The sequence below is a fragment of the Patagioenas fasciata genome, chromosome 22 (assembly GCF_037038585.1).
Source record: "Patagioenas fasciata isolate bPatFas1 chromosome 22, bPatFas1.hap1, whole genome shotgun sequence".
Classification (NCBI taxonomy): domain Eukaryota; kingdom Metazoa; phylum Chordata; class Aves; order Columbiformes; family Columbidae; genus Patagioenas; species Patagioenas fasciata.
Genome location: NC_092541.1, coordinates 4,133,135 through 4,154,390, shown reverse-complemented (window position 1 = coordinate 4,154,390; position 21,256 = coordinate 4,133,135). Strand labels below are relative to the sequence as shown.

General features: G+C 67.3%; 2 protein-coding genes across 3 annotated transcripts; both read left to right on the top strand.

Annotated features, from left to right (window-relative positions):
• Positions 1–1,409: 1,409 nt before the first annotated feature.
• ITGA2B (integrin subunit alpha 2b) lies at positions 1,410–11,110 on the top strand. 2 transcript variants are annotated; one of them, XM_065856192.2, is made up of 30 exons: positions 1,410–1,561; positions 1,653–1,783; positions 1,863–1,960; positions 2,046–2,211; positions 2,282–2,331; positions 2,830–2,875; positions 3,032–3,160; positions 3,258–3,305; positions 3,674–3,717; positions 3,821–3,880; positions 4,149–4,201; positions 4,314–4,522; positions 5,024–5,206; positions 5,289–5,334; positions 5,419–5,523; positions 6,066–6,121; positions 6,210–6,361; positions 6,740–6,859; positions 7,720–7,790; positions 7,865–8,012; positions 8,820–8,912; positions 9,001–9,080; positions 9,159–9,233; positions 9,304–9,406; positions 9,485–9,637; positions 9,724–9,819; positions 9,928–10,041; positions 10,247–10,354; positions 10,430–10,552; positions 10,761–11,110. In XM_065856192.2, exons 1-30 carry the CDS (start codon positions 1,413–1,415, stop codon positions 10,854–10,856), a joined length of 3,105 nt encoding a protein of 1,034 aa, XP_065712264.2. In that variant the 5' UTR covers positions 1,410–1,412; the 3' UTR covers positions 10,857–11,110. The 2 variants fall into 2 exon arrangements, with proteins under 2 accessions (XP_065712264.2, XP_071654272.1); XM_071798171.1 differs by lacking the exon at positions 1,653–1,783 and having other exon boundaries at positions 1,472–1,561.
• A 973-nt stretch (positions 11,111–12,083) lies between these two features.
• On the top strand, positions 12,084–21,255 carry FAM171A2 (family with sequence similarity 171 member A2). The gene is made up of 9 exons (XM_065856472.2): positions 12,084–12,242; positions 15,394–15,621; positions 16,498–16,590; positions 16,666–16,821; positions 16,906–17,082; positions 17,632–17,748; positions 17,883–18,009; positions 18,869–20,122; positions 20,978–21,255. The coding sequence occupies exons 1-9, from the start codon at positions 12,143–12,145 to the stop codon at positions 21,030–21,032; spliced, it is 2,307 nt and encodes a 768-aa protein (XP_065712544.1). The 5' UTR covers positions 12,084–12,142; the 3' UTR covers positions 21,033–21,255.
• Position 21,256: the final 1 nt, after the last annotated feature.

Here is a 21,256-nt window from a genome sequence, read left to right as displayed (position 1 = left end):
TAAAGTGTTGGGGGTGGGTTTGGGCTGGGCTTGGGTGGCCCCAGCCTGGGCAGAGCCTGACAGCTGCTGGTTGGAGCTAAACTGGGCTCAGCTAGACCCTGCCCAGAGCCCCACAGCTGAGCTCAGCTAGACCCTGCCCAGAGCCCCACAGCTGGGCTCAGCTTAAAACCTCCCTAGAGCTCCCCAGCTTGGGCTCAGTTAAACCCTGCCCGGAGCCCCACAGCCTGGGCTCAGCTTGAACCCGGCCCAGAGCCCCACAACCTGGGCTCAGCTTAAAATCTCCCTAGAGCCCCACAGCCTGGACTCAACTTGAACCCGGCCCAGAGCCCCACAGCTGGGCTCTGCTTAAACCTGGCCCAGAGCCCCACAGCTGGGCTCAGCTAGACCCCGACCCCCAGCCCTACAGGCTGGGCTCAGCTTAAACCCGACCCAGAGCCCAACAGCCTGGGCTCAGCTCCAGCTTTGGGCAAATCCACCTCCCAGCTGCTCCCAGTGGCCCGTGTGTGCCACCCCAGGGACCAAAGTGCCACTTGGACACTGCAGTGACCCCCAGGTCCCACCTGCAGCTGTTTGTCTGGGCCCCATTGTCCCCAACTCCAGGGGGGTGAGAGGAGCCCCTGGCAGCTTGAGTGGCCTTAATTAAGCACATTTCAATTAACCCCAAGTGGATTAAGCTCAAGGGGACACTTGGGTTTTGTGACAGATACCAGAGACACGATGTGACATGGGGGTGGGGGCCCTTGTTCTCCTGAGGACATGGAGCCCCTTTGTGCACTGTCCCCCCACTGTCACCTCCCGCTGGCATTGTCCCCTGGCACCGTCCCCTGGCACCGTCCCCCTCCACAACCGTGTCCCTGCAGATGCTGCTGTTCGCTGCCCCCCCTCCCTCCCTAGGGTGGGTTTTGGGGTGTCCCTGCCCTGGGAAGGGGGGACAGTTTGGTGGCCACACTGCTGGGACCCAGGCATCCCCCACCCTGCCTGCCCAGGGGACCTTTGGGACAATGGCCAGGCCCTCCCCGCACCCCCCCGCCATGCTTCCGCTGGCCGAGCCGCAGCCGCCTGCACCCCCAGATATGGGGCTGGGTTCGGTGGGGGGCTCAGGCTGTTGTGTCACCTCCCACCATATTGTGTCCCCCCCCAGCCCCTCACTGTGTCCCCCCCTGGCACTGTCACCTCCTGCCCCCTCCTGCCCCAGCTGTGCCAGCCGGGCTGGTCACCTCTGTCCCTTGGCCGAAAGCTGCATGTCCCCCTCTGCACCCCTGCGCCCCTTTGGCTCCCTGGCAGGAGCGGTTGTGCCTGCGGGGGGGCCCTTCCTGTGTCCCCATCCCGTCCCCAGCTGCATCCCCTGAGATAAGGAGGGGACACGCCGGGGCGGGCTGTGCCAGGGCTGGTGGCCGCATTTCAGAGTGACCATGGGGGCTGCTGCCCTGTCCCTGCTGCTCCTTGGGGGGCTGCGCTTGGCCCCCACCCTGGGGCTCCTCCAGGACCCCCCCACAGTATACGAGGGACCCCCCGGCAGCTATTTTGGCTTCGCCCTGGATTTCCATATGATGGAGGGCAGGTAAGGGACAGGGGGGTGCTGGGACCAGACGTGGCACCTGTACCCCCACCCTGACACCCATACGCCCCCCAACACCTGCTCTGCCCCCCAGGCCCAGCGTGGTGGTGGGGGCTCCCCGCGCCAACACCTCCCAGCCCGGGGTGACTCAACCCGGCGCCGTCTTCCTCTGCTCCTGGCCCCGCGAAAACCCCCCTTGTCACCCCCTCCCCCTGGACACTGCGGGTACGTGGGTGCCGTGGGGTGCTGGGTGGGTGTGGGGGGGTCACCGGCCCCACACGCTCCCCCTCTCGCACCCCCCCAGGAGATGAGACCGAGACCCAACACTCCTTGGAGCTCCACACCTACAAGTCGCACCAGTGGCTGGGGGCGACCGTCACCAGCTGGGACGGCAAACTGGTGGTGGGTGCACCCAGTGGGCGGGCGGGTGGGCACCCTTGGGTGGCAGCGGGGTGGGCACCCACCCTGTCCCTGTCCCCGCGGCCAGGCCTGCGCCCCCCTGCAGCACTGGAACGCCATGGAGGGCCAGGACGAGGCTTTCCGCACCCCCACGGGCGCCTGTTTCGTGGGTGCCCCCGGGCTGCAGCGTGTCGCCTGGTACTCGCCCTGTCGCGACCAGATCATGGCCAGCACCTACCGCGAGAGCAACTACTGTGAGTTTTGGGGCGGGGGGTGGTGGGTGCCCCCCACCCTGGCCGGGCTGACCCTGCCCTGCGCCCGCAGCCTACGACAAGCGCTACTGTGAGATCGGGTTCAGCGCGGCCGTCACCCCGGTGAGATGGGTGCTGGGGCGGGTGCCCCCGGGGATGCCCGTGGGGATGCAGAGGGGGCGGCCGGGGTGGTACCCGAGTGGGGATGCTGAGGTGGGGGTGTCAGGGAGGGGGATATTGGATGGAGGTGCTGGGGTGGGGATGCTAAGGTGGGAGAAACGGGTGGGAGATGCCAGGGTGGAGGATGCTGGATGGAGGTGTTGAGGTGGGAGATGCTGGGGTGGGGGATGCCCCAAGGTGGGAGTGACATACAGGGGGTGCCCCGGGGTGGGGTGCCATGGAGGGGGAGGTTGGATGAGGGTCTCAGGGTGGGAGATGCAAGGGTGGGAGATGCTGGAGTGGGGGATCGCAGGGTGGGGGTGCCCCAGGATTGGGGTGCTATGGAGGGGGATGCTGGATGAGTGTGTCGGGGTGGGGGATACCAGGGTGGGGGATGGATTCTGAGGTGGGGGTGCCATGGAGGGGTGCCCCGGGGCGGTGCTGACACCGCTGTTCCCGCAGCATGGCCAGCTGGTGCTGGGTGCCCCCGGTGGTTACTACTTCATGGGTGAGTCCTGCCACCCCGGTCCTCGCTTTGGGTGGGCACAGCGGGGACACCCAGCACAGGACACCCCATAGATGCCACCTGCAGTGGCACTGGCAGCCCGGGGTGGGGGCCAGCAAGTGTCCACCCAGTAAGTGCTGGTGTCCCCTGCTCTCCCAGGGCTGCTGTACTCAGTGGAGCTCGACGCCATCCTGACCCGCTTCCACGGCCAGTCGCTGCTGTGGCCGGGGGCCCCGGGACGCCCCACGGGGCAGCCGGTGTCTGAGGACTACAAGGACGGGTACCGGGGTGAGCAGGGGGTGGGGGGACAGTGGGACAGCCCAGCCCCACAGTGGCTCCTGACGGGGGGGCACAGTGGGGGTCACCGGGGCCTGTCTCCCTGCAGGGTACGCCGTGGCCGTGGGCGAGTTTGATGATGATCCCACAACCAAAGGTACGACCAGATGGGCAGGGGGGCCAGGGCCGGTTGTGGGGGGACAGGTCTTGGGCACCCCTGGGCTCCGGGGTCCCCTCCCAAGGGCTTGGGAACATCGGTTGTGCCAGCTCAGAAGTCCTGTCTGTCCCCGTGTCCCCCTGCCCACCCCAGTGCCAGGGGTATCTCTGTGCCCACCCTGGTGTCAGGGGTCCCTATGCCCACTGCAGTGACAGGGGTGTTCCCATGTCCCCCTGCCAATCCCAGTCCCAGGGGTGTCCCCATGTCCCCCTGCCCACCCCAGTGCCAGGGGTATCTCTGTGCCCACCCCAGTGTCCCCATGTCCCCCAGTGCCACATTGGGGCACTCAGGACCTTCGTCCCCCACAGAGTACGTGGTGGGGGTCCCCAACAAGAGGAACACGAGGGGTGAGGTGAGTGGCACCCTCTGGCTGTGGGGGGGTACCGGGTGTTGGGGACACCGCTGTGACACCCCGGGATGGGGATGGGGACGGGACCTGACGCTGCTCTGGGCAGGTGGAGATTTTCAGCGTGGGGGTGACCATGCGCCGGCTGCAGGGAATGGCCAGCGAGCAGGTACCCCCCGCACTGGCACCCCATGGAACCCTCCCCACACCCTGCACCCCCCAGTGCCCCCCCACCCCACTGCCTGCTCCCAGCACCCCATGGCTCCCTGCTGCCCACTGTCACCCTGCCCAGCACCCTGTCACCCCACAGTTGCCCCCCCAGTGCCCCACAGCGCCCCTGCGCCCTCAACCCAGAACACCCCAGCACCCAACTTCCCCCTCTCCCCACCCACTGCACCCCACGCAGCCCCCCCGGTGCCACCCCCCACCCTTTGCAGGTGGCATCGTACTTCGGGCACACGGTGGCCGTGGCCGATGTCAACGGGGACGGGTGAGAACCAGGACTGTCCCCCTCCACCCACCGTCCCTGGGGGCACCCTAGGGTGCTGCCCTCCCCCAGGACACCCCTGCGTGCCACCAAGTCCCCCAACCCGCCCCTGCAGGTGGGACGATGTGCTGGTGGGTGCCCCCCTGTACCTGGCCCGGTGCCCCGACGGGCAGCGCAGCGAGCTGGGGCGCCTCTATCTCTACCTGGGGGGGGGACAGCGGCCCCTGGCCGGGCCCCCCCAGACCCTGACGGGCACCCACCCCTACGGCCGCTTCGCCTCCGCCATCGCCAGCCTGGGGGACCTGGACAAGGACGGCTATGGCGGTAACAGCGGGGTGGCACGGGGGGGGTGTTGGGGACACCCTGGTCTGAATAAACCATCGGGGAAACTGAGGCAGGAGCACCCGGGTGGGCGGCAGTGCTGGGATGGGGCAGCTAGTGGGTGCTCGTGTCCCCAGATGTGGTGGAGGGTGACCCACTAGGGGGTGACAGTGGCAGTGGAGGGGGGGATGTGACAGGGGACATGCCAGAGCCCCCAGTGCTCGCTCTAAGCCATTGGGGAAACTGAGGCAGGAGGATCTGGGTGGGTGGAAGTGCCAGGATGTGGCAGCCATTGGGCGCTCATGTCCCCGTGTGTCCCCAGACGTGGCGGTGGGTGCCCTGCTGGGGGTGACAGTGGCACGGGGAGGGGGGGCTGTGCCAGGGGACAAGCCAGACCCCCCAGGTCTAAATAAACCATCGGGGAAACAGAGGCAGGAACAGGCAGGTGGGTGGTGGTGCTGGGATGGGTCAGCTGTGGGTGCTGATGTCCCTGTGTGTCCCCAGACGTGGCGGTGGGTGCCCCGCAGGGCGGTGACGGTGGCAGCGGGGAGGTCCTCATCTTCCGCGGGCACAGCGAGGGGCTGTCCCCCCTGCCCACCCAGCGCCTGGGCAGCCCCTTCCCCGGCCCCGCCGCCTTCGGCTTCGCCCTGCGCGGGGCCACCGACCTGGACGGCAACGGCTACCCGGGTACGGCCACCCCGCGTCACCCCCGTGTCACCCCAGTGCCACCCGCCCTGTCACCCAACCCTGCTTGTCCTTGTGTCCGCAGATCTGCTGGTGGGGGCGTACGGGGCGGCTAAGGTGGCTGTGTACCGGTGAGTGACCGTCCCGGGGGCTCTGGTGGCAGCGCGGGTGTCCCTGCCCGGGTCCCCTGGTATCTGAGCTCTGTCACCCCTCAGGGGACAACCTGTGGTGGTGGCCCGGACTCAACTGAGTGTCCCTGATGGGCTGAACCCTGAGATCCTGGCGTGTGTCCTGCCCGGGTCCAGCACCCGCGTCAGCTGGTGAGCCATGGGGTGGGGACACTGCTGCAGGGACACCACTGTGGGGACACTGCTGTGGGGACATCACCATGGGGACACTGTTGTGGGGACACTGTTGTGGGGACACTGTTGTGGGGACACTGCCATGGGGACACTGCTGTGGGGACACTGTTGTGGGGACACTGCCATGGGGACACTGCCGTGGGGACACTGCCATGGGGACACTGCCATGGGGACACCACTGTGGGGACACTGCTGTGGGGACACTGCCATGGGGACACCGCTGTGGGGACACCACCCTGGGGACACTACTGTGCAGACACTGCCACGGGGACACCGCTGTGGGGACACCACCGTGGGGACACCACTGTGGGGACACTGCCATGTGGACACCACCATGTGGACACCACCATGGGGACACCGTCGTGGGGACACTGCTGTGGGGACACCACCATGGGGACACTACCATTGGGAGACTGCTGTGGGGACACTGCCGGTGCGGGGACATCGCCCTGGGGTGGCAGCAGGTCCCTGAGCACCCCTGGGTGCTGTCCCCACCGCAGCTTCCCCGTGGTGCTGTGTGTCAGCGTGACAGGCCAGCGCCTCCCGCCAAGCGTCCGTGAGTGCCAGCGTCACCCGGGGGGACAATGGGTGGCACCAGGGGTGGCACCGGTGCCATGTGTCCCTTGCTCGCTGTCCCTTGCCAGGCCTCGATGCAGAGCTGCATCTGGACCGGCTGAAGCCCAAACTGTCCTGGCGGGTCCTGCTGCTGCGGGGCCACCAGCCGATGTGGCAGGGGACACTGGTGCTGGTGCCGGGGACACCCCCCCAGTGCCACAACCTCACTGCCTTCCTGAGGGTATGGGGACAGGGACAGCGTGGGCTGGGACAGTGGGGTCCCCAGCCCAGGAGGGTGGGGGGCAGGGGTGGGGACAGTGGACTCTCCACTGGGGGTGGGGACAGGGATGGGGACAGTGGCATCCCCAGGAGGGTGGGGGACTGGGATGGGGACAGTTGGCATCTCCAGCCAGGATGGGGACAGTGGCATCCCCAGCTGGCATGGGGACATGGATGGGGACAATAGTGTCCCTGGCCAGAGAGGGTGGGGGACAGACATGGGAACAGTAGTGTCCCCAGCCAAGTAGGTGGGGGGACAGGGTTGGGGACAGTGTCATCTCCAGGCAGGATGGGGACAGGGCTGGGGACAGCGTTGTGCTCTGCACGCGGGTGTCCCCAGGCTGAGACTGAGTTCAAGGACAAGCTGAGCCCGGTGGCCCTGAGCCTGCGGCTGTCACTGTCCCCCCCGGAGGGGTCCCCGGGGCTGGTGCTCTATGGGGACACCCTGGTGCAGGCACAGGTAGGTGACACAGCTGAGCTGGGGACATCGCTGCGGTGACCTGGCCTGGGCTGGTCCCCAACCTGTCCCCAGTGTCCCCAACCTGTCCCTGGGACACAGCCCATGTGCTCCCTGCTGTCCCCAGTGTCCTTGTGTGATGTTCCCCCCGTCTCCCTCCCTGTCACTGCTCCCTCCCTCAGGTTGTCCCTCCAGTCCCCACACTGTCCCCAGTCCCCCCTTGGGGTGTGTTTCCTACCCACCCTGCTGTCCCCAACCCCTCCCTGGGATGTCCCTTCCTCTTGTCCCTGTTTCCTCCTTGGGATGTCCCCCCAGTACCAGCTGCTGTCACCAGTCCCTCCCTGGGATGTCCCCTCTGTACCCCACTCCCATCTTCAATCTCTCCAGCGTGTCCCCCCAGTACCTCCCACTGTCCCCAGTCCCTCCCCACGATGTCCCCCCTGTATCTCCCACTGTCCCCAGTACCCCTCTGGGATGTCCCCTCAGTACACCCTGTTGTCCCAATCCCTCCCCATGATGTTCCCACAGTATCTCCCCCTGTACCACTGAGACGTCCCCCCAGCATCCCCTGTTGTCCCCAGTCCCTCCCTGGAATGGCCCCCGAGTACTTCCCACTGTCCCCAAAGCCCTCCCCACAATGTCCCCTCTGTACACCCCACTGTCCCAAATCTCTCCCTGGAATGTCCCCTCAGTACCCCTTCTTGTCCCCAATTCCTCTGTATCCCTCACTGTCCCCAGTGTCCCCCTGGGATCTGTCCTTCCCTGCTGTCCCCACAATGTCCCCTCCGTACCTCCCATTGTCCCCAACGCCTCCCCATCCCACCCCTCCCACACTGTCCCCCTGCCCCCCTTGTCCCTCCCAGACCCACATCATCCTGGAGGACTGTGGCGATGACAACCTCTGCGTCCCCGACCTCCGCCTGGCCGCCCACACGTGAGCACCCACCTGGGCGAGGGGGGGTCCCCGCTGTCCCCCGGGGTGCTGACCGTGTCCCCGTGTCCCCCCAGGCCCAGCAGAGCCCTGCTGATGGGGGCGGAGGCCGCGCTGGGGCTGCGCGTGGTTGCCAGCAACATGGGCGAAGGCGCCTTTGAAACCGAACTGCGGGTGCAGCTGCCCCCCGGCACCCACTACCAGGCGGCGCGCAGCAGCATCCCGGTGGGTGCGGGGGGCACATCCTGCCCCGGGTGGCCATCACCCTTCATGTGGGTGCCCAAGGGTGGTGGGTGTCAGGGGTGCTGGGGATGAGTGGTCACAACCTGCCCTGGGTGCCCATCACTCATCATGTGGGTGCCCAAGGGTGGTGGGTGTCAGGGGGTGATAGGGACGGGAGGTCACATCCTGCCCTGGGTGGCTATCACCCATCATGTGGGTGCCAAAGGGTGGTGGGTGCCAGGAGGTGATGGGGATGGGAGGTCACATCCTGCCATTGGTGGCTGTCACCCTACATGGGGGTGCCCAAGGGTGGGGGGATGACAGGTCACATCCTGTCTTTGGTGGCCGTCACCCATCATGTGGATGCCCAAGAGTGGTGGGTGCCAGGGGGTGATGGGGATGGGTGGTCACATCCTGCCCTTGGTGACTGTCACCCTGAATGTGGGTGCCCAGGGAGGATGTGTGCCAGGGAGTGCTGGGGATAAGGGATCACATCCTGCCCTTGGTGGCCGTCAGCCATCATGTTGGGTGCCCAGTGATGGTGAGCGTCAGGGATGGGGGGTCACACTCTGCCCTGGGTGACCGTCACCTTTTGTGTAGGTGCCCAGGGGGAGTTGGTTCCAGGATGGGGGGTTCATGCCCTGCCCTTGGTGACCGTCACCCTTCGTGTGGGTGCCCAAGGGTGGTGGGTGCCTGGAGGCGCCAGGGGTGGGGAGTCACATCCTGCCCGTGGATGGTGCAGGTCCCCAGGGTGGCTGGTGGATGTTGGCATCCCTGATGTGTCCCCCGCACTGTGTCCCCACCCTGCAGGGACAGGAGAAGCTGAACTGCAACCCCCGCAAGGAGAACGGGAGCCAGGTGGTGCTGTGCGAGCTGGGGAACCCCATGAAAGCGGGGGCGCAGGTAAGGGGGTAGGGGTGTCCCCCCAGGCCCATCACCCTGGCGGTGGGGCTGGTGTTGGCCAGTCACCCCTGCCCCGCTGTCCCTCCAGGTCACCGTGGACATGGAGCTGAGCGTGTCCGGGCTGGAGGACATGGGTGACACCATCACCTTCCAGCTCCAGCTGCGGAGGTGACACTGTGACAACCCCCTGTTGGGGACTTGGTGGCCACATCATGTCCCCAAACTCACCCCTTGGTGTCCCCACAGCATGAACAGCCCCAGCCCTGCCAATGCGTCAGTGACCGTGCCTGTGGAGGTGCAGGCAGAGATGGAGCTGCGGGGGTGAGGGTCTGGGGGGACACAGGGGACTGGGGGGGACATAGGGGGACACTGACACCCCTTGTCCTGCCAGCACGTCCCTTCCTGCCACCACGGTGCTGCCCGCGAGCTGGCACAGGGCAGAGGGCAGCCGGCACCCCGAGGACCACGGCATCAGGGTGGAGCACGTCTACCAGGTCGGGTGCTGCACCCATGGGTGCCCTAGTGACTGTCCCCTTGTCCCCTCCCTGGTGTCACCTCACCATCTCCCACAGCTCCACAACAAGGGTCCCAGCACCGTCAGCGGGGTCACCCTGCGCCTCGCTGTCCCCAACCAGCTGGGTGGTCATGTCCTGCTCTACCTGCTGGAGCTGGACACCGAGGGGGGCGTGAGCTGCACCGACCCCCCTGGCCTCAATGCTGAGCAGGTAGGGTGCTGCCGGGGAGCTTCACCCCCACAATGGGTGCTGGGTGGGTGCCACGGTGATGTCCCCGCCGCCTTATCCCCTTGCAGCTGGAGGTGCCCCGGCCCACGGGCGCAGCATCGCGCAATGGCACCCGCGGGCGGGAGCGCAGGGAGGTGGCGGAGCTGGAGGAGCCTGTGGCCGTGGTGAGCGGGTGCTCCTGGGGACCTGCAGCCCAGGACGGGTGCGGGGGCTACAGGTGCCCCCCCAGGGTGCTGGGGTGGGGGTCACAGTGACACCTGGATGTCTCGCAGGGCTGCAGTGACACCCCGTGTGTGGGTGTCACCTGCTGGGTGCCCACCCTGGCCAAGGACCAGCGGGTGCTGGTGAGCATCCGCACCCTGCTCTGGATGGACACCCTGCAGCAGGTACTGTCCCCTCCTGGGGACACGGGAGTGGTGCGTGTCCCCAGGGTGTCCCTCTCCTGCATGCTGGTCCCTGGGCACCTATGGGGAGCAGCCATGGGGACGCTGGGTACAGGGAGATGTGTGGCCTGTTGGCTGCCACATCCTTTGATGCCATATCCCCACATGTCCCCAACGTGTCCCCACATGTCCCCGTGTCTGTCCCCAGCCGGAGCACCTCCTGCAGCAGTTCCTCATCCAGTCGCACGCCTGGTTTAACACCTCGGCCATGCCATACCGCGTGCAGCCCCGCGTCCTGCCCGCTGGGGAGGCCACGGTAGGGCTAGCATGGGCACGGGGGACACAGGGACAGGCTGTGGTGGCAGCAGTGTCACCCACCCGTCCTCCACAGGCTGTCACCGAGGTGGTTCGTGCCACTCCCGGGGGTGAGGGGACTGTACCGGTGCAGTGGGTGGTGTTGGGGGCCCTTGCTGGGCTCCTGCTCCTCACCCTCCTCATCCTGCTCATGTGGAAGGTGAGTGGATGGCAGGGGGACACTGGGGACACCAGTGACACCTGCCATGGCGGTGGGACCCCAGTGGCACTGGAGTGACTCAGGAAATGGGAGATCCAGCCCTGGGAGTGCAGAATGGGGGGCAGCGCCTGGGGTGATGCCGTGGTGTCCCCTGGGGTGATGCTGTAGTGTCCCCCGCGGCTGGGCTGTCACCGTGTCCCTCCCGCAGACGGGTTTCTTCAAGAGAACACGGCCACCCACCGAGGAGGACACGCAGGAGCTGACACCCAGTCAGGCGCAGGAGCCAGAGGGTGCCCAGGGCTAGCGGGGTACCCCGGGGACCCCCTGTGCCCCCACCCCATGGCATGTCCCCTGTCCCAGTCCACATGTCCCCCAGCACCCATGTTTCCAGCACCCCTGGGTGCCTATGGGACACAGGACCCATGTCCCCATCACCCCCATGTCCCCAGCATCCCTGGGTGCCCATGGGACACATCACCCATGTCCCCAGCACCCCTGGGTGCCCATGGGGTCCTGCCCCCCTACCCCCCACACTGTCCCTGGACAATAAATCTCTGCCTGGGACCATGGTGGTTCCTGTGGGGTGACATTGGGGGTGAACAGGGACAGGGGTTGCCATTTGGGGATCCCACATGACTTTTGGGACCCCGTATGTCTTTTGGGGACCTCGTGTGCCTTTGCACCAGCCCTGCCGGTGCTGATATGGAGGGGGCATGGGGGTCAGTGGGGGATGCCGGTGCCGGTACCAAGTCCCTCTCCCGTTGCTCAGGGGGGTCCCAGGGATGGGTACAAGGGGGGGATGCTGGTACTGGGATCAGCCCAGGATGCTGGTGCCGGTACCAAGTCCCGGTCCCCGAGTTCGGGGTGGTCCCGGAGATGGGTGCAAGAGATCGATGCCGTTCCAGGACTGAGTCCTGGGATCCCGGTGCCCGTTCCGAATCCTGGTCCCGGGGCTCGGGGCCGTCCCGGAGATGGGTACAAGGAGTCAATGGTGGTACTGAGGTCAGTGCCAGGATGCCGGTGCCGGTACCGGGCTGTGTCTGCCGGTACCGGGGTCAGTCCCGGATGCTGATGTCGGTACCGGTACTGAATCCCAGCCCCGGGGCTCGGAGCGGTCCCGGAGGTGGGTACACGGGGTCGATGCCGTTACTGGGTCAGTGCCAGGATGCCGGTGCCGGTACCGGGCTGTGTCTACCGGTACCGGGCTGGGGGTGCCGGTACCGGGGTCAGTCCCGGGATGCCGATGTCGGTACCGAATCCCAATCCCGGGGCTCGGAGGTGGGTACACGGGGTCGATGCCGTTACTGGGGTCAGTGCCAGGATGCCGGTGCCGGTACCAAGCTGTACGTGCCGGTACCGGGATCAGCCCGGGGATGCTGGTACCGACTCCCGGTCCCGGCGCTGTTCCGGGGGTGGGCCTGGGGGTCCGGGGTGGTCCTGGCGGTGAGGGGGCCGGGCCGGGGCGGGGCGGGCGGCGGTGCCCGGCGGCTCCGGCAGGTGGAGCCCGGTCCCCGCGGCGGCGGCGGCGGCGGGCGGAGCGGGCCGGGCCGGGCGGGCCGGGCATGGCGGGGTAACGGCGGCGGAGCGACCATGCGGCCCCGCCGCCTCCTGCCGCCGCTGCCGGTGCTGCTGGCGCTGGTGGCCGCGGGCGGGCGGCGGGCGCGGGGCGCGGCGGAACCGGGAGCGCACGGTGAGAGCGGCCTTTGTGTGCGGGGGCGGCGGGGGGGAGGTGGCCGCCCCCGCCCCGACCCGCCCCGACCCTCTCCATCCCCCCCATCCCGCCGGGGACGGGCCCCCCCGGCTGTCCATCCGTCCCCGGCTGTCCATCCGTCCCCGGCCGTCTGTTCGACACCCCCCCGCCCCTCCCGCGTCTGTCCGTCCATCTCCCCCCGCCCCGGGCGGTTCTGGCTATCGGCGGCTATAGGGTGCTGGGCGGGGGTCCTGGGGGTGCAGGAGGGTGTGTGGGGGGATCCTCGGTAGTGCCAGGGGGTGCAATTGGGTGGGTGGGGGCCCTGGGCTAGAGCTTGGGGGTGCAGGGTGGTAGGTGGGGGTCCCAGGCCATGGAGTGCAAGGTGATGGATGGGGTTCCTACACAGAGCCTGGGGGTGCAGGATGGTGGGTGGGGGTCCTGGGCAGTGCCAGGGGGTGCAACATGATGGGTGGGGGTCCCAGGCAATGGGGTGCAGGGTGATGGGTGGGGGTCCTAGACAGAGCTTGGGGGTGCAGGAGGGTATGGGGGGGTCCTTGGTGGTGCCAGGGGATGAAGCTGGGTGGGTGAGGCCATGGACAGAGCTTGGGGGTGCAACATGATGGGTGGGGGTCCCAGGCCATGGAGTACAGGATGATGGGTGGGGGTCCTGGGCAGTGCCATGGGGTGCGACGTGATGAGTGGGGGTCTTAGGCCGTGGGGTGCAGGGTGATGGGTGGGGGTCCTAGACAGAACTTGAGAGGGCGGATGGGGGTCCCAGGCTATGGGGATGCATGATGGTGGGTGGGGTGTCCTGTGCAGAGCTGGGGGGGGCAGGATGGTGGATGGGGGTCCTGGGCAGTGCCAGGGAGTGCAACGCGGTGGGTGGGGGTCTCAGGCTGGGGTGTGCAGGAGGGTGGGGGTCCTGGGTAGCACCCAGGGGTGCAGGATTGTGTGTGGGGGGATCCTGGGTGAGGTGGGGGGGTCACCCCATTGCAGCCCCTCTGCAGGCAGGGTGGGCCTTGGGGTGCACTGTCCCACTTTGGGGTCCCCATGGCTCCTTGTGACCCCCCCACCCGCACCCCAAACCCTCCTGGCAGTGCTGGTGGGTCAGACGGGGGGCAATAGGGTGAGGGGGTCCTGACCCTGGCACAGCCGTGGCCCCGTCCTGCCCACGCTGGCTCAGCTCTCCGGCTGCTGTCACCCGTCCCCGTGGGTGACAGCGGTGACGGGGCGCAGGGCCGGACGCCTGGGTCCCAACACCCCGCCCAGGGCCTGCCAGCCCCCACTGCCCCATCGTGGAGCTGTGGGGTCATACTGGGAGGCACTGGGAAGGCAGAGGGGTGCCAGCGTGCCCTGCAGTGGCTGTGCCACCAGCTGGGGACCCCTTGGCCATAGTGGGGGGGCTTGTGTTCATGGGGCACAGAGTGGGGAGGCTGTGCCCCCCGCCCTGGGGTGTGGCATCTTCCCCCCCACTCGGAGTACGCTGGGGGTGGCCATTGGTGCCAGCTGTCTCCTGCAGCTGTGGGTGGCCGGCATGTGGCTGTGGGGACATTCCTGCCCCCCGGGTGCCAGCTGTCCCCACTATGTGGGGTCACGCCCCCCAGTTCCCCCTCCCCATGCCTGACCGCCCCAGTGCATCACCAAAACAGCTGCTGCAAATTCCTCCTCTCACCCATCACCACATCTGGGCTGGGCTGGGGGGCGGGGGTTGGGTGGCCCTGTGGGGTGGGGACATTTGGGGGCGCAGGACACTGCCGGGGGGGACATGGGGTCCCGAAAGCGCCCGGGGCTGTGGGATGAAGGAGGTCGTTGCCAGGGTGACGGCGCCTGAGCCGGGCCGGCTGCCAAGGGCTGCGGGCTCATGCGCAGGATGGTGCCGGCACGGGGGGGCCGGGGACATGGGAGGGGTGGGGTGACCCCCCAGCTGTGCCCACCCCTGCCCTGCGTCGGGGACCGGGCTGGGGGACCTGTCCCTGAGCTGCTGGTGGGGCCCACTGGGGTGGAGACCCCTGAACTCGTGACATGTGAGCTGCACCCTGAGGGGGACGGCCCTGGCTGTCCCCTTGCTGGGGGGGACACACGACTCGGTGCACCCACCTGCATGGGCACAGCACCCCGGAGCAATAACCCCCCAACCTACTTCAGGGGGGCACAGGGTGGGCACAGGGATGATGCCCCCACCCCCAGGATGGTGCCCACTGTCCTGCTGAGGTGGGACCTGTCACCTTACTGGGTTGGTGCCCATGACCCTCTGGATGGGTCCCACCATTCTGCTGAGCTGGGTCTTACCACCTTGCTGTGATGCTGCCCATGATCCACCAGGATGGGTCCCACCGCCCTCCTGAGTTGGGTCCCACATCCTGCTGGGTTGGTACTCATGATCCTCCAGGATGGTGCCCATGACCCACTGGGATGGGTCCCACCATTCTACTTATATGGGTCCCACCACCCTGCTGGGTTGGTGCCCCTGACCCACCAGGGTGGTGTCCATGACACTCTAGGATGGGTCCTATCACCTGTTGGGATGATGCCCATGATCCTCCAGGGTGGTGGCAATGACCCACCAGGATGGTGGCAATGACCCACTAGGACGGGTCCCACTATTCTGCTGAGTTGTGTTGCATGTCCTGCTGGGATGGTGCCCATGATCTTCTAGAGTGGTGCCCATGACACACTGGGATGGGTCCCACCACCTACTGGGATGGTGCCCATGACCCACTGGGATGTATCCTGCCACCTACGGGGATGGTGCCCATGACCCACCAGGATGGTGCCCATGACCCACCAGGCTGGGTCCCACCATCCTACATATACGAGTCCAACCACCCTGCTGGGTTGGTGGCCCTGATCCACCGGGATGGTGGCCATGACCCTCTGAGATGAGTCCCACCAGCTGTTGCGATAGTGCCCATGATCTTCCAGGATGGTGCCCATGACCCACTGGGATGGGTCCCACCATTCTACTTATATGGGTCCCACCACCCTGCTGGGTTGGTGGCCATGACCCTCTGAGATGGGTCCCACCACCCTGCTGAGAATGGGTCCCACCACCTGCAATGGTGCCCCTGCACTATCCCCAGGAGACTTTGGGGTTCCTATCATCATGTGGTGTGACCTGTGTCCTCACCCACATGTCGCCATGTCCCCGCAGAGGTGCTGCTGAAGGTGCAGGTGCTGGAGAGCGGGACGCTGACCCCGCTGGCCCAGGCCACCCTGGAGGTCTTTGGCCAGCGCAGCTCACTGGCGACCACCACCACCGACCACGAGGGCACCGGCGTCCTGCCCGTCCCCTACCGCCTGGGCACCTGGGTCCTTGTCGCCGCCGCCCGCCGTGGCTACGTCACCGCCTCCGTCCCCTGGCGCGTCAACAAGCTGCCACGTGAGTGATGGGGACCCCAACCCTTTTGGGGGACCCTAACCCCTTACTGGGGGACCCTGAGCCCTTACGGGGGGACACAATCCCTTACTGGGGGGTCTGAGCCCTTATGTGGGTCCCAGTCCCTTACTGGGGGACCCTGAGCCCTTACAGGGGACACAATCCCTCACTGGGGACCTCCAAGGCTTGATGGGGGGACCTCAACCTCTTCCTGGGGGACCCCAAGCCCTTACTGGTGAGCCCTGCACCCTGGGCTGGGTGCCAGCCCTTGTCCCCGGGGCCATGGCGGGGCACGGGGGGAGCGCGAGGTGGCGTCGATGGGGTCACCTTGCTGGGGGTGGGACACGTGGGAGGGCTCAGCTGGGGGGGGCGTGCAAGGATGGGGGTGCAGGGATGTGGGGTGCAGGAATGGGGGTGCACAGGGATGAGGGTGTAGGGATGAGGGTGGAGTGATGGGAGTGGAGTGACTGGGGTGGAGTGATGGGGGTGCAGGGATGGGGTACAGGGATGGGGGCTGCACGGGATTGGGGGATGCAAGGATGAGAGTGCATGCACTGGCAGGAGACTGGGATGTTTGTGGGGAGCAGGGGGTGTGCAAAGGGGGGTGCAAGTATCAGGGTGTGCACAAGGGTGTGGGTGCAGGGGCTGTGCCAGGGCTGCATGCAGTGGCACACAGGGACTGGGGGACAAGGATAGGGGACGTGCATGGACTGTGCAAGGATGGGGGTGAGCAGGGGGTGCCCCCACCTCCCTGTCCCCACCAGTGGACTTTGCTGTGCACATCCCCCCCCCCTCCCCACCAGCACCCCCCTCCTCCCCAACCCCCTCCCACAACTCAGGCCACCGGGGGGTGTATTTTTGGGGTTCCCCCCTTTGCAGTCTACGCCTCCATCAGCCTCTACCTGCTCCCCGAGCGTCCCGCCACCCTCATCCTCTACGAGGACCTGGTCCAGATCCTCCTGGGCTCCCCAGGTGAGCGACGGTGCGAGGCGGGGGGGTGACACCAGCACCCTTGGGTGCTGCCACCCACCGCGTCCCCACGCGCAGGTGGCCGTGGGCAGCCGTGGGCGCAGTTCCCGCGCCGGGCAGCCCGCCTGCCCCGCAGCTCCACGTACAGCCAGCTCGCCGCGTCCCTCACCGCCGCCACCGGCCCCGGCCTGGCCCGCGCCTTCCCCGCCTTCCTGGGCGCCGAGGACAGCAGCGGTACGGGGGACACAGTGGGGACGCAATGGGGGACACCCCAAGAGGTCACCCCCATGCGTATGTCACCGTCACTTGTCCCCACAGCCAATGCCAGCTGGCTGGAGCTGGCACCGGTGGCGGCTCTCAGCGTCCACCTCTTCACCGGCAACGGGACCGAGGTGCCGCTGGCTGGCCCCGTCCATCTGTCTGTCCCTCTGTCCCCCGACGCCGGGGCTGTGGGGGTCACCAGCGTGCCGGCCTGGAGGTTTGACCCCAAAAGTGGTGAGCGCTGGTTGGGGGGGGTGATGGAGAGGTGGCACAGCTGCTGCCAGGGGGGCAGCGGTGGGGGTGATGAGTTTGGGGGATGGCAATGGGGGGGTGATGAATTTAGGGGGTGGCGGTGGTGGGGATGATGAGTTTGGGAGGGTGATGAGTTTGGGGGATGACAGTGCGGGGGTGATGAATTTGGGGGGATGATGAGTTTGGGGGGATGATGAGTTTGGGGGATGGCGGTGGGGGGGTGATGAGTTTCAAGGGGTGATGAGTTTGGGGGGTGGCAGTGGGGGGGTGATGAGTTTCAGGGGGTGATGAGTTTGGGGGATGGCAGTGGGGGGAGTGATGAATTTGGGGGCTGGCAGTGGTGGGGATGATGAGTTTAGGAAGGTGATGAGTTTGGGGGGTGGCAATGAGGGGATGTTGAGTGTGGGGGATGGCAGTGTGGTTGATGGGTTTGGGGGATGGCAGTGGGGGGGTGATGAGTTTTGGGGTCTCAGCCCACTGTGGGGGACAGACAGACGGACATTACGGGAGGACACACGTGTCTCCCTGCAGGGCTGTGGGTGCGGAACGGGACGGGGCTGATCCGTAAGGAGGGCCAGCAGCTCTATTGGACATTCGTCTCCTCCCAGTTGGGATACTGGGCAGCGGCTCTGCCCTCGCCCAGCACAGGTAGGGTGACACCCATGGGTATCCCTGGGGATGGGCTGTCCTGGGGGTGGGTTTGGGGGGCGTGAAGGACACGTAGCCATAGGGTGCATTCATGGGGGGGTCCCCGTGTCACCTCTGATCCCGCTGTCCCCCAGGGCTGGTGGCCATGGCTGCAGGCGTGGCGGACATCACCACCTACCACACCATCTTCCTCCTCACCATCCTGGGCGCGCTCGCCCTGCTCGTCCTCATCCTCCTCTGCCTCCTCATCTACTACTGCAGGTCAGTGCCCGCCCCACCAGGGGTCCTGACCATGGCTGGGGGGGGACAGGGGACACACCGGGGACATACACACTCACCTGGCACCCTGGGCATCCTATAGCTGGGTATGGGGGGACACTGCCTGCCTGGATCCCTTGGGTGCCCTATAGCTTTGGGGGGGGGGGGGGCAGCATTCCCTGGCACCACTGGATGCCCCATACCTGGTTATGGGGGGAGTCACCCCTGACACCCCCAGATACCCTATAGCTGCCTATGAGGTGGATACTGGCTGCCTGGAACTCCCCCACACCTATAGCTGCCTATAGGGAGACCCCCCCGCAGCCTGGCACCCACAGGTGCCCTAGCGCTGGCTATGGGGGGAGCACCACCCTCCTTGCACCCCTGGGCATCCTCTAGTTGGCTGTTTTTTGGGGGGGTGCACCACTCCCCAGCACCCCTGGGTACCCTACAGCTGCTTTAAGGGGGACCACCAATCCCTGCCCCCCCACCCTGGGTGCCCTGTAGCTGCTTTAGGGTGGAGGGAGCACCATTTCCCAGCACCCCCAGAAGCCCTACAGCTGGTTTGGGGGGGGTGTCACACTTCCTCCTGGCACTGTGGGTCCCCTATAGCTGCTTTGGAGTGGGGGTCACCACACCCCAGCACCCCTGGGTGCCCTATAGCTGGTTTTGAGGGGGGGGTCTCACATCCCTCTGTCACCCTGGATGCCCTATAGCTGCTTTAGGGGGGACCACCCTCCCCTGCCCCCCCCCGGGAGCTGCACCCCCCTCCTCTAGCGCCCTCCAGCAGGTGAGCGATGGGGTGGGGGGACCCCAGGACCCCTCAGTCCCCCCCTGGGGTGACCCCCCCATCTCCCCGCAGGCGGCGGTGCCTGAAGCCGCGGGCCCAGCACCGCAAGCTGCCACTGCCGGGGGGGCCGCTGGACCCCACCCGCCGCGACCAGGCCACCTCGGTGTCCCAGCTGGACCTGCTGTGCGCTGGCAGCCACCTGGAGACGGCGTCCTCGGGGGGGGACACCGACCTGCCCACCCCCAGTTTACCCCCGTCCACCCGCGACCTCCCCACCGCCCGCCCGGATTTCTTCCAACACCCCCCGGCCCCCTCCCAGCTCCGCGCCGGCCCCCGCCCCCCCGCCGCCACCCTGGCCCCCCGCCGCCGCCAGCCGCCCCCCACGGAGGACTATGGCCCCCCCCGCGAAGCCTTCGGCCTCAGGGCCGCCCGCTCGGTGGACGGGCTGCAACCCCCCGACGAGCCCCCCCGGGGGACCCCCGCTTTCCCCTCCCCCCGCCCCCCGTCCCCCCCGGTTTTCTCCCGTTTTCCAACCGAACACCCGCTCCCCGAGCCCCCCCCCCGCCCACCCTCGCTGGCCCCCCCGGGTCCCCTCCTCCTGTGCGGGGGGGGGGACGATGTGTACCGGGGGGTGATGCCCACGCTCCTCATCCCCGCCCGTTACATGCGCTTGGCCCCCGGCGAACCGGAGGCTCCCCCTGAAAACGACGCGGGGGGACCCGCTCCTACGGGAGCCACAACGGCCCCCCCGGCCCAATCCGCCGCTGGGCAAGGGTTTGAAGAAGGGGAAAACTGGGGGGGGGGTCGTGCCGCCCCCCCGGTGAGCGGCTCGGTGGCCATCCCGGTGCTGCTGGACGGGTCGGCGGTGGCTCAGCTCAACGGGGAGCTGCAGGCGCTGGCCGGGCAGCAGCTCCTAGAATTGGGGGGGCCCCCCCCGCCCCGGGCTTGGTTCGTCTCCCTGGACGGTCGCTCCTCGCAGGTCCGACATTCCTACATCGATCTGCAAGGGGGCGGGGAGAGGGGACCCCCCCAACACCGCCTCCCCCGGGGTGCTGCGGGACAGGGGGAGGACGGAGGAGGGAGCCGCCCCCCCGCCCCGATTCCTGTCGCCTCCCCCGAGGACAACTCGCTGGCCCCTTTGCTGGAAGGGGGGAGGCGCGGGGGGGGCAGCGGGAGGAGCAGCGCCAGCGAACCCCCCCACGACTCCTTGACCAGCCCCGAGGAGGAGGCGCTGGCCGAGGGGGGCGAGGGGGGGGACGAGGGGGGCGACAGGAAAAGCCCCTGGCAGAAGCGGGAGGAGCGGCCGCTCATGGTTTTTAACGTCAAGTGAGTGCGGGGGGGGACACACCTGTGGCAATGGGGGGGTTGGGATGTGTCGTGGGGGGGTGTCCTGGCGTGGTCACCACCATTGTCCCATCCAGCTGCTGCCCTTGTCCCTTGTCACAGCCCCTCCCCTGTGTCGTGCCTCTGGTCCTGGGGGGGGGGCACATGTTCCAGGGGTGGGGGGAGCTGTGGGACCCCGGGATGGGGGTCCTGCTATTGCCCGGGGAGCTGTGGGAGCGCGGGGGGGTGGTGGGATGGGGAGGGTACACTGGTAATGTCATCCTGTCCCGTCACCGTCCCATCCCACTGCTGCCACCCTGTCCCTTGTCCCCATCCCCTCCCCTGTGTCCTGCCTCTGGTCCTGGTTGAGGGGGAACATGCCCAGGGGGTGGGGGGAGCTGTGGGACCCTGGGGTGGGGGTCCTGGCATTGCCCCAGCCCACTATTGTCCCATTCAGCCACTGTCACACTGTCCCTTGTCCCCGGCCCCTCCCCACTGTGCCCTGCATCTGGCTCTGGGGGGGGGGGGAACACATGTCCCAAGGGTGGGGGGAGCGTGGGGTGGTGGTGGGATGGGGAGGGTACACTGGTAATGTCATCCTGTCCTGCCACCGTCCCATCCCCCTGCTGTCACCCTGTCCCTTGTCCCCAGCCTCTCCCCACCGCCCTGCCAGGGAGGGGACAGAGGGACAAGCCCATCCCCAGGTCACCTGTGTCCATATGTGCTTGGGACCCCAACTCAGGGAATGTGTCACCCCCCCAGTTCCTGTGCTGCCACCTGGGGTCCTGATGTCCTGTCCCTGTGTCCCCTTGCTGTGACATTGCCATTCACCTCCCGTCCCCACTTGTGTCCCCGCAGGACAGGGGGGGCCGGCAGTGCCCCCCGGGCCAGCGGTGCCTCCAAGCTGCCATAGGAGCCGATGGGGGGGTCCCTGTCTGCCCCCCAGCCTCGTGTCCCCCCCACCTTGGATTTTAATTGTGTTTCTAAACATTTTCTACACGGCGAGGAAGAAGAGGGGCCAGCGGGGCCAGGTTGACAGTGGGGGGGGGGACATGGGGACCCCCCACCCCGGGCACTGCAGGGAGCTGCTGCCTGTTCGTTAGATGGCATTAATATATTAAAAAAACAAAAAGATAC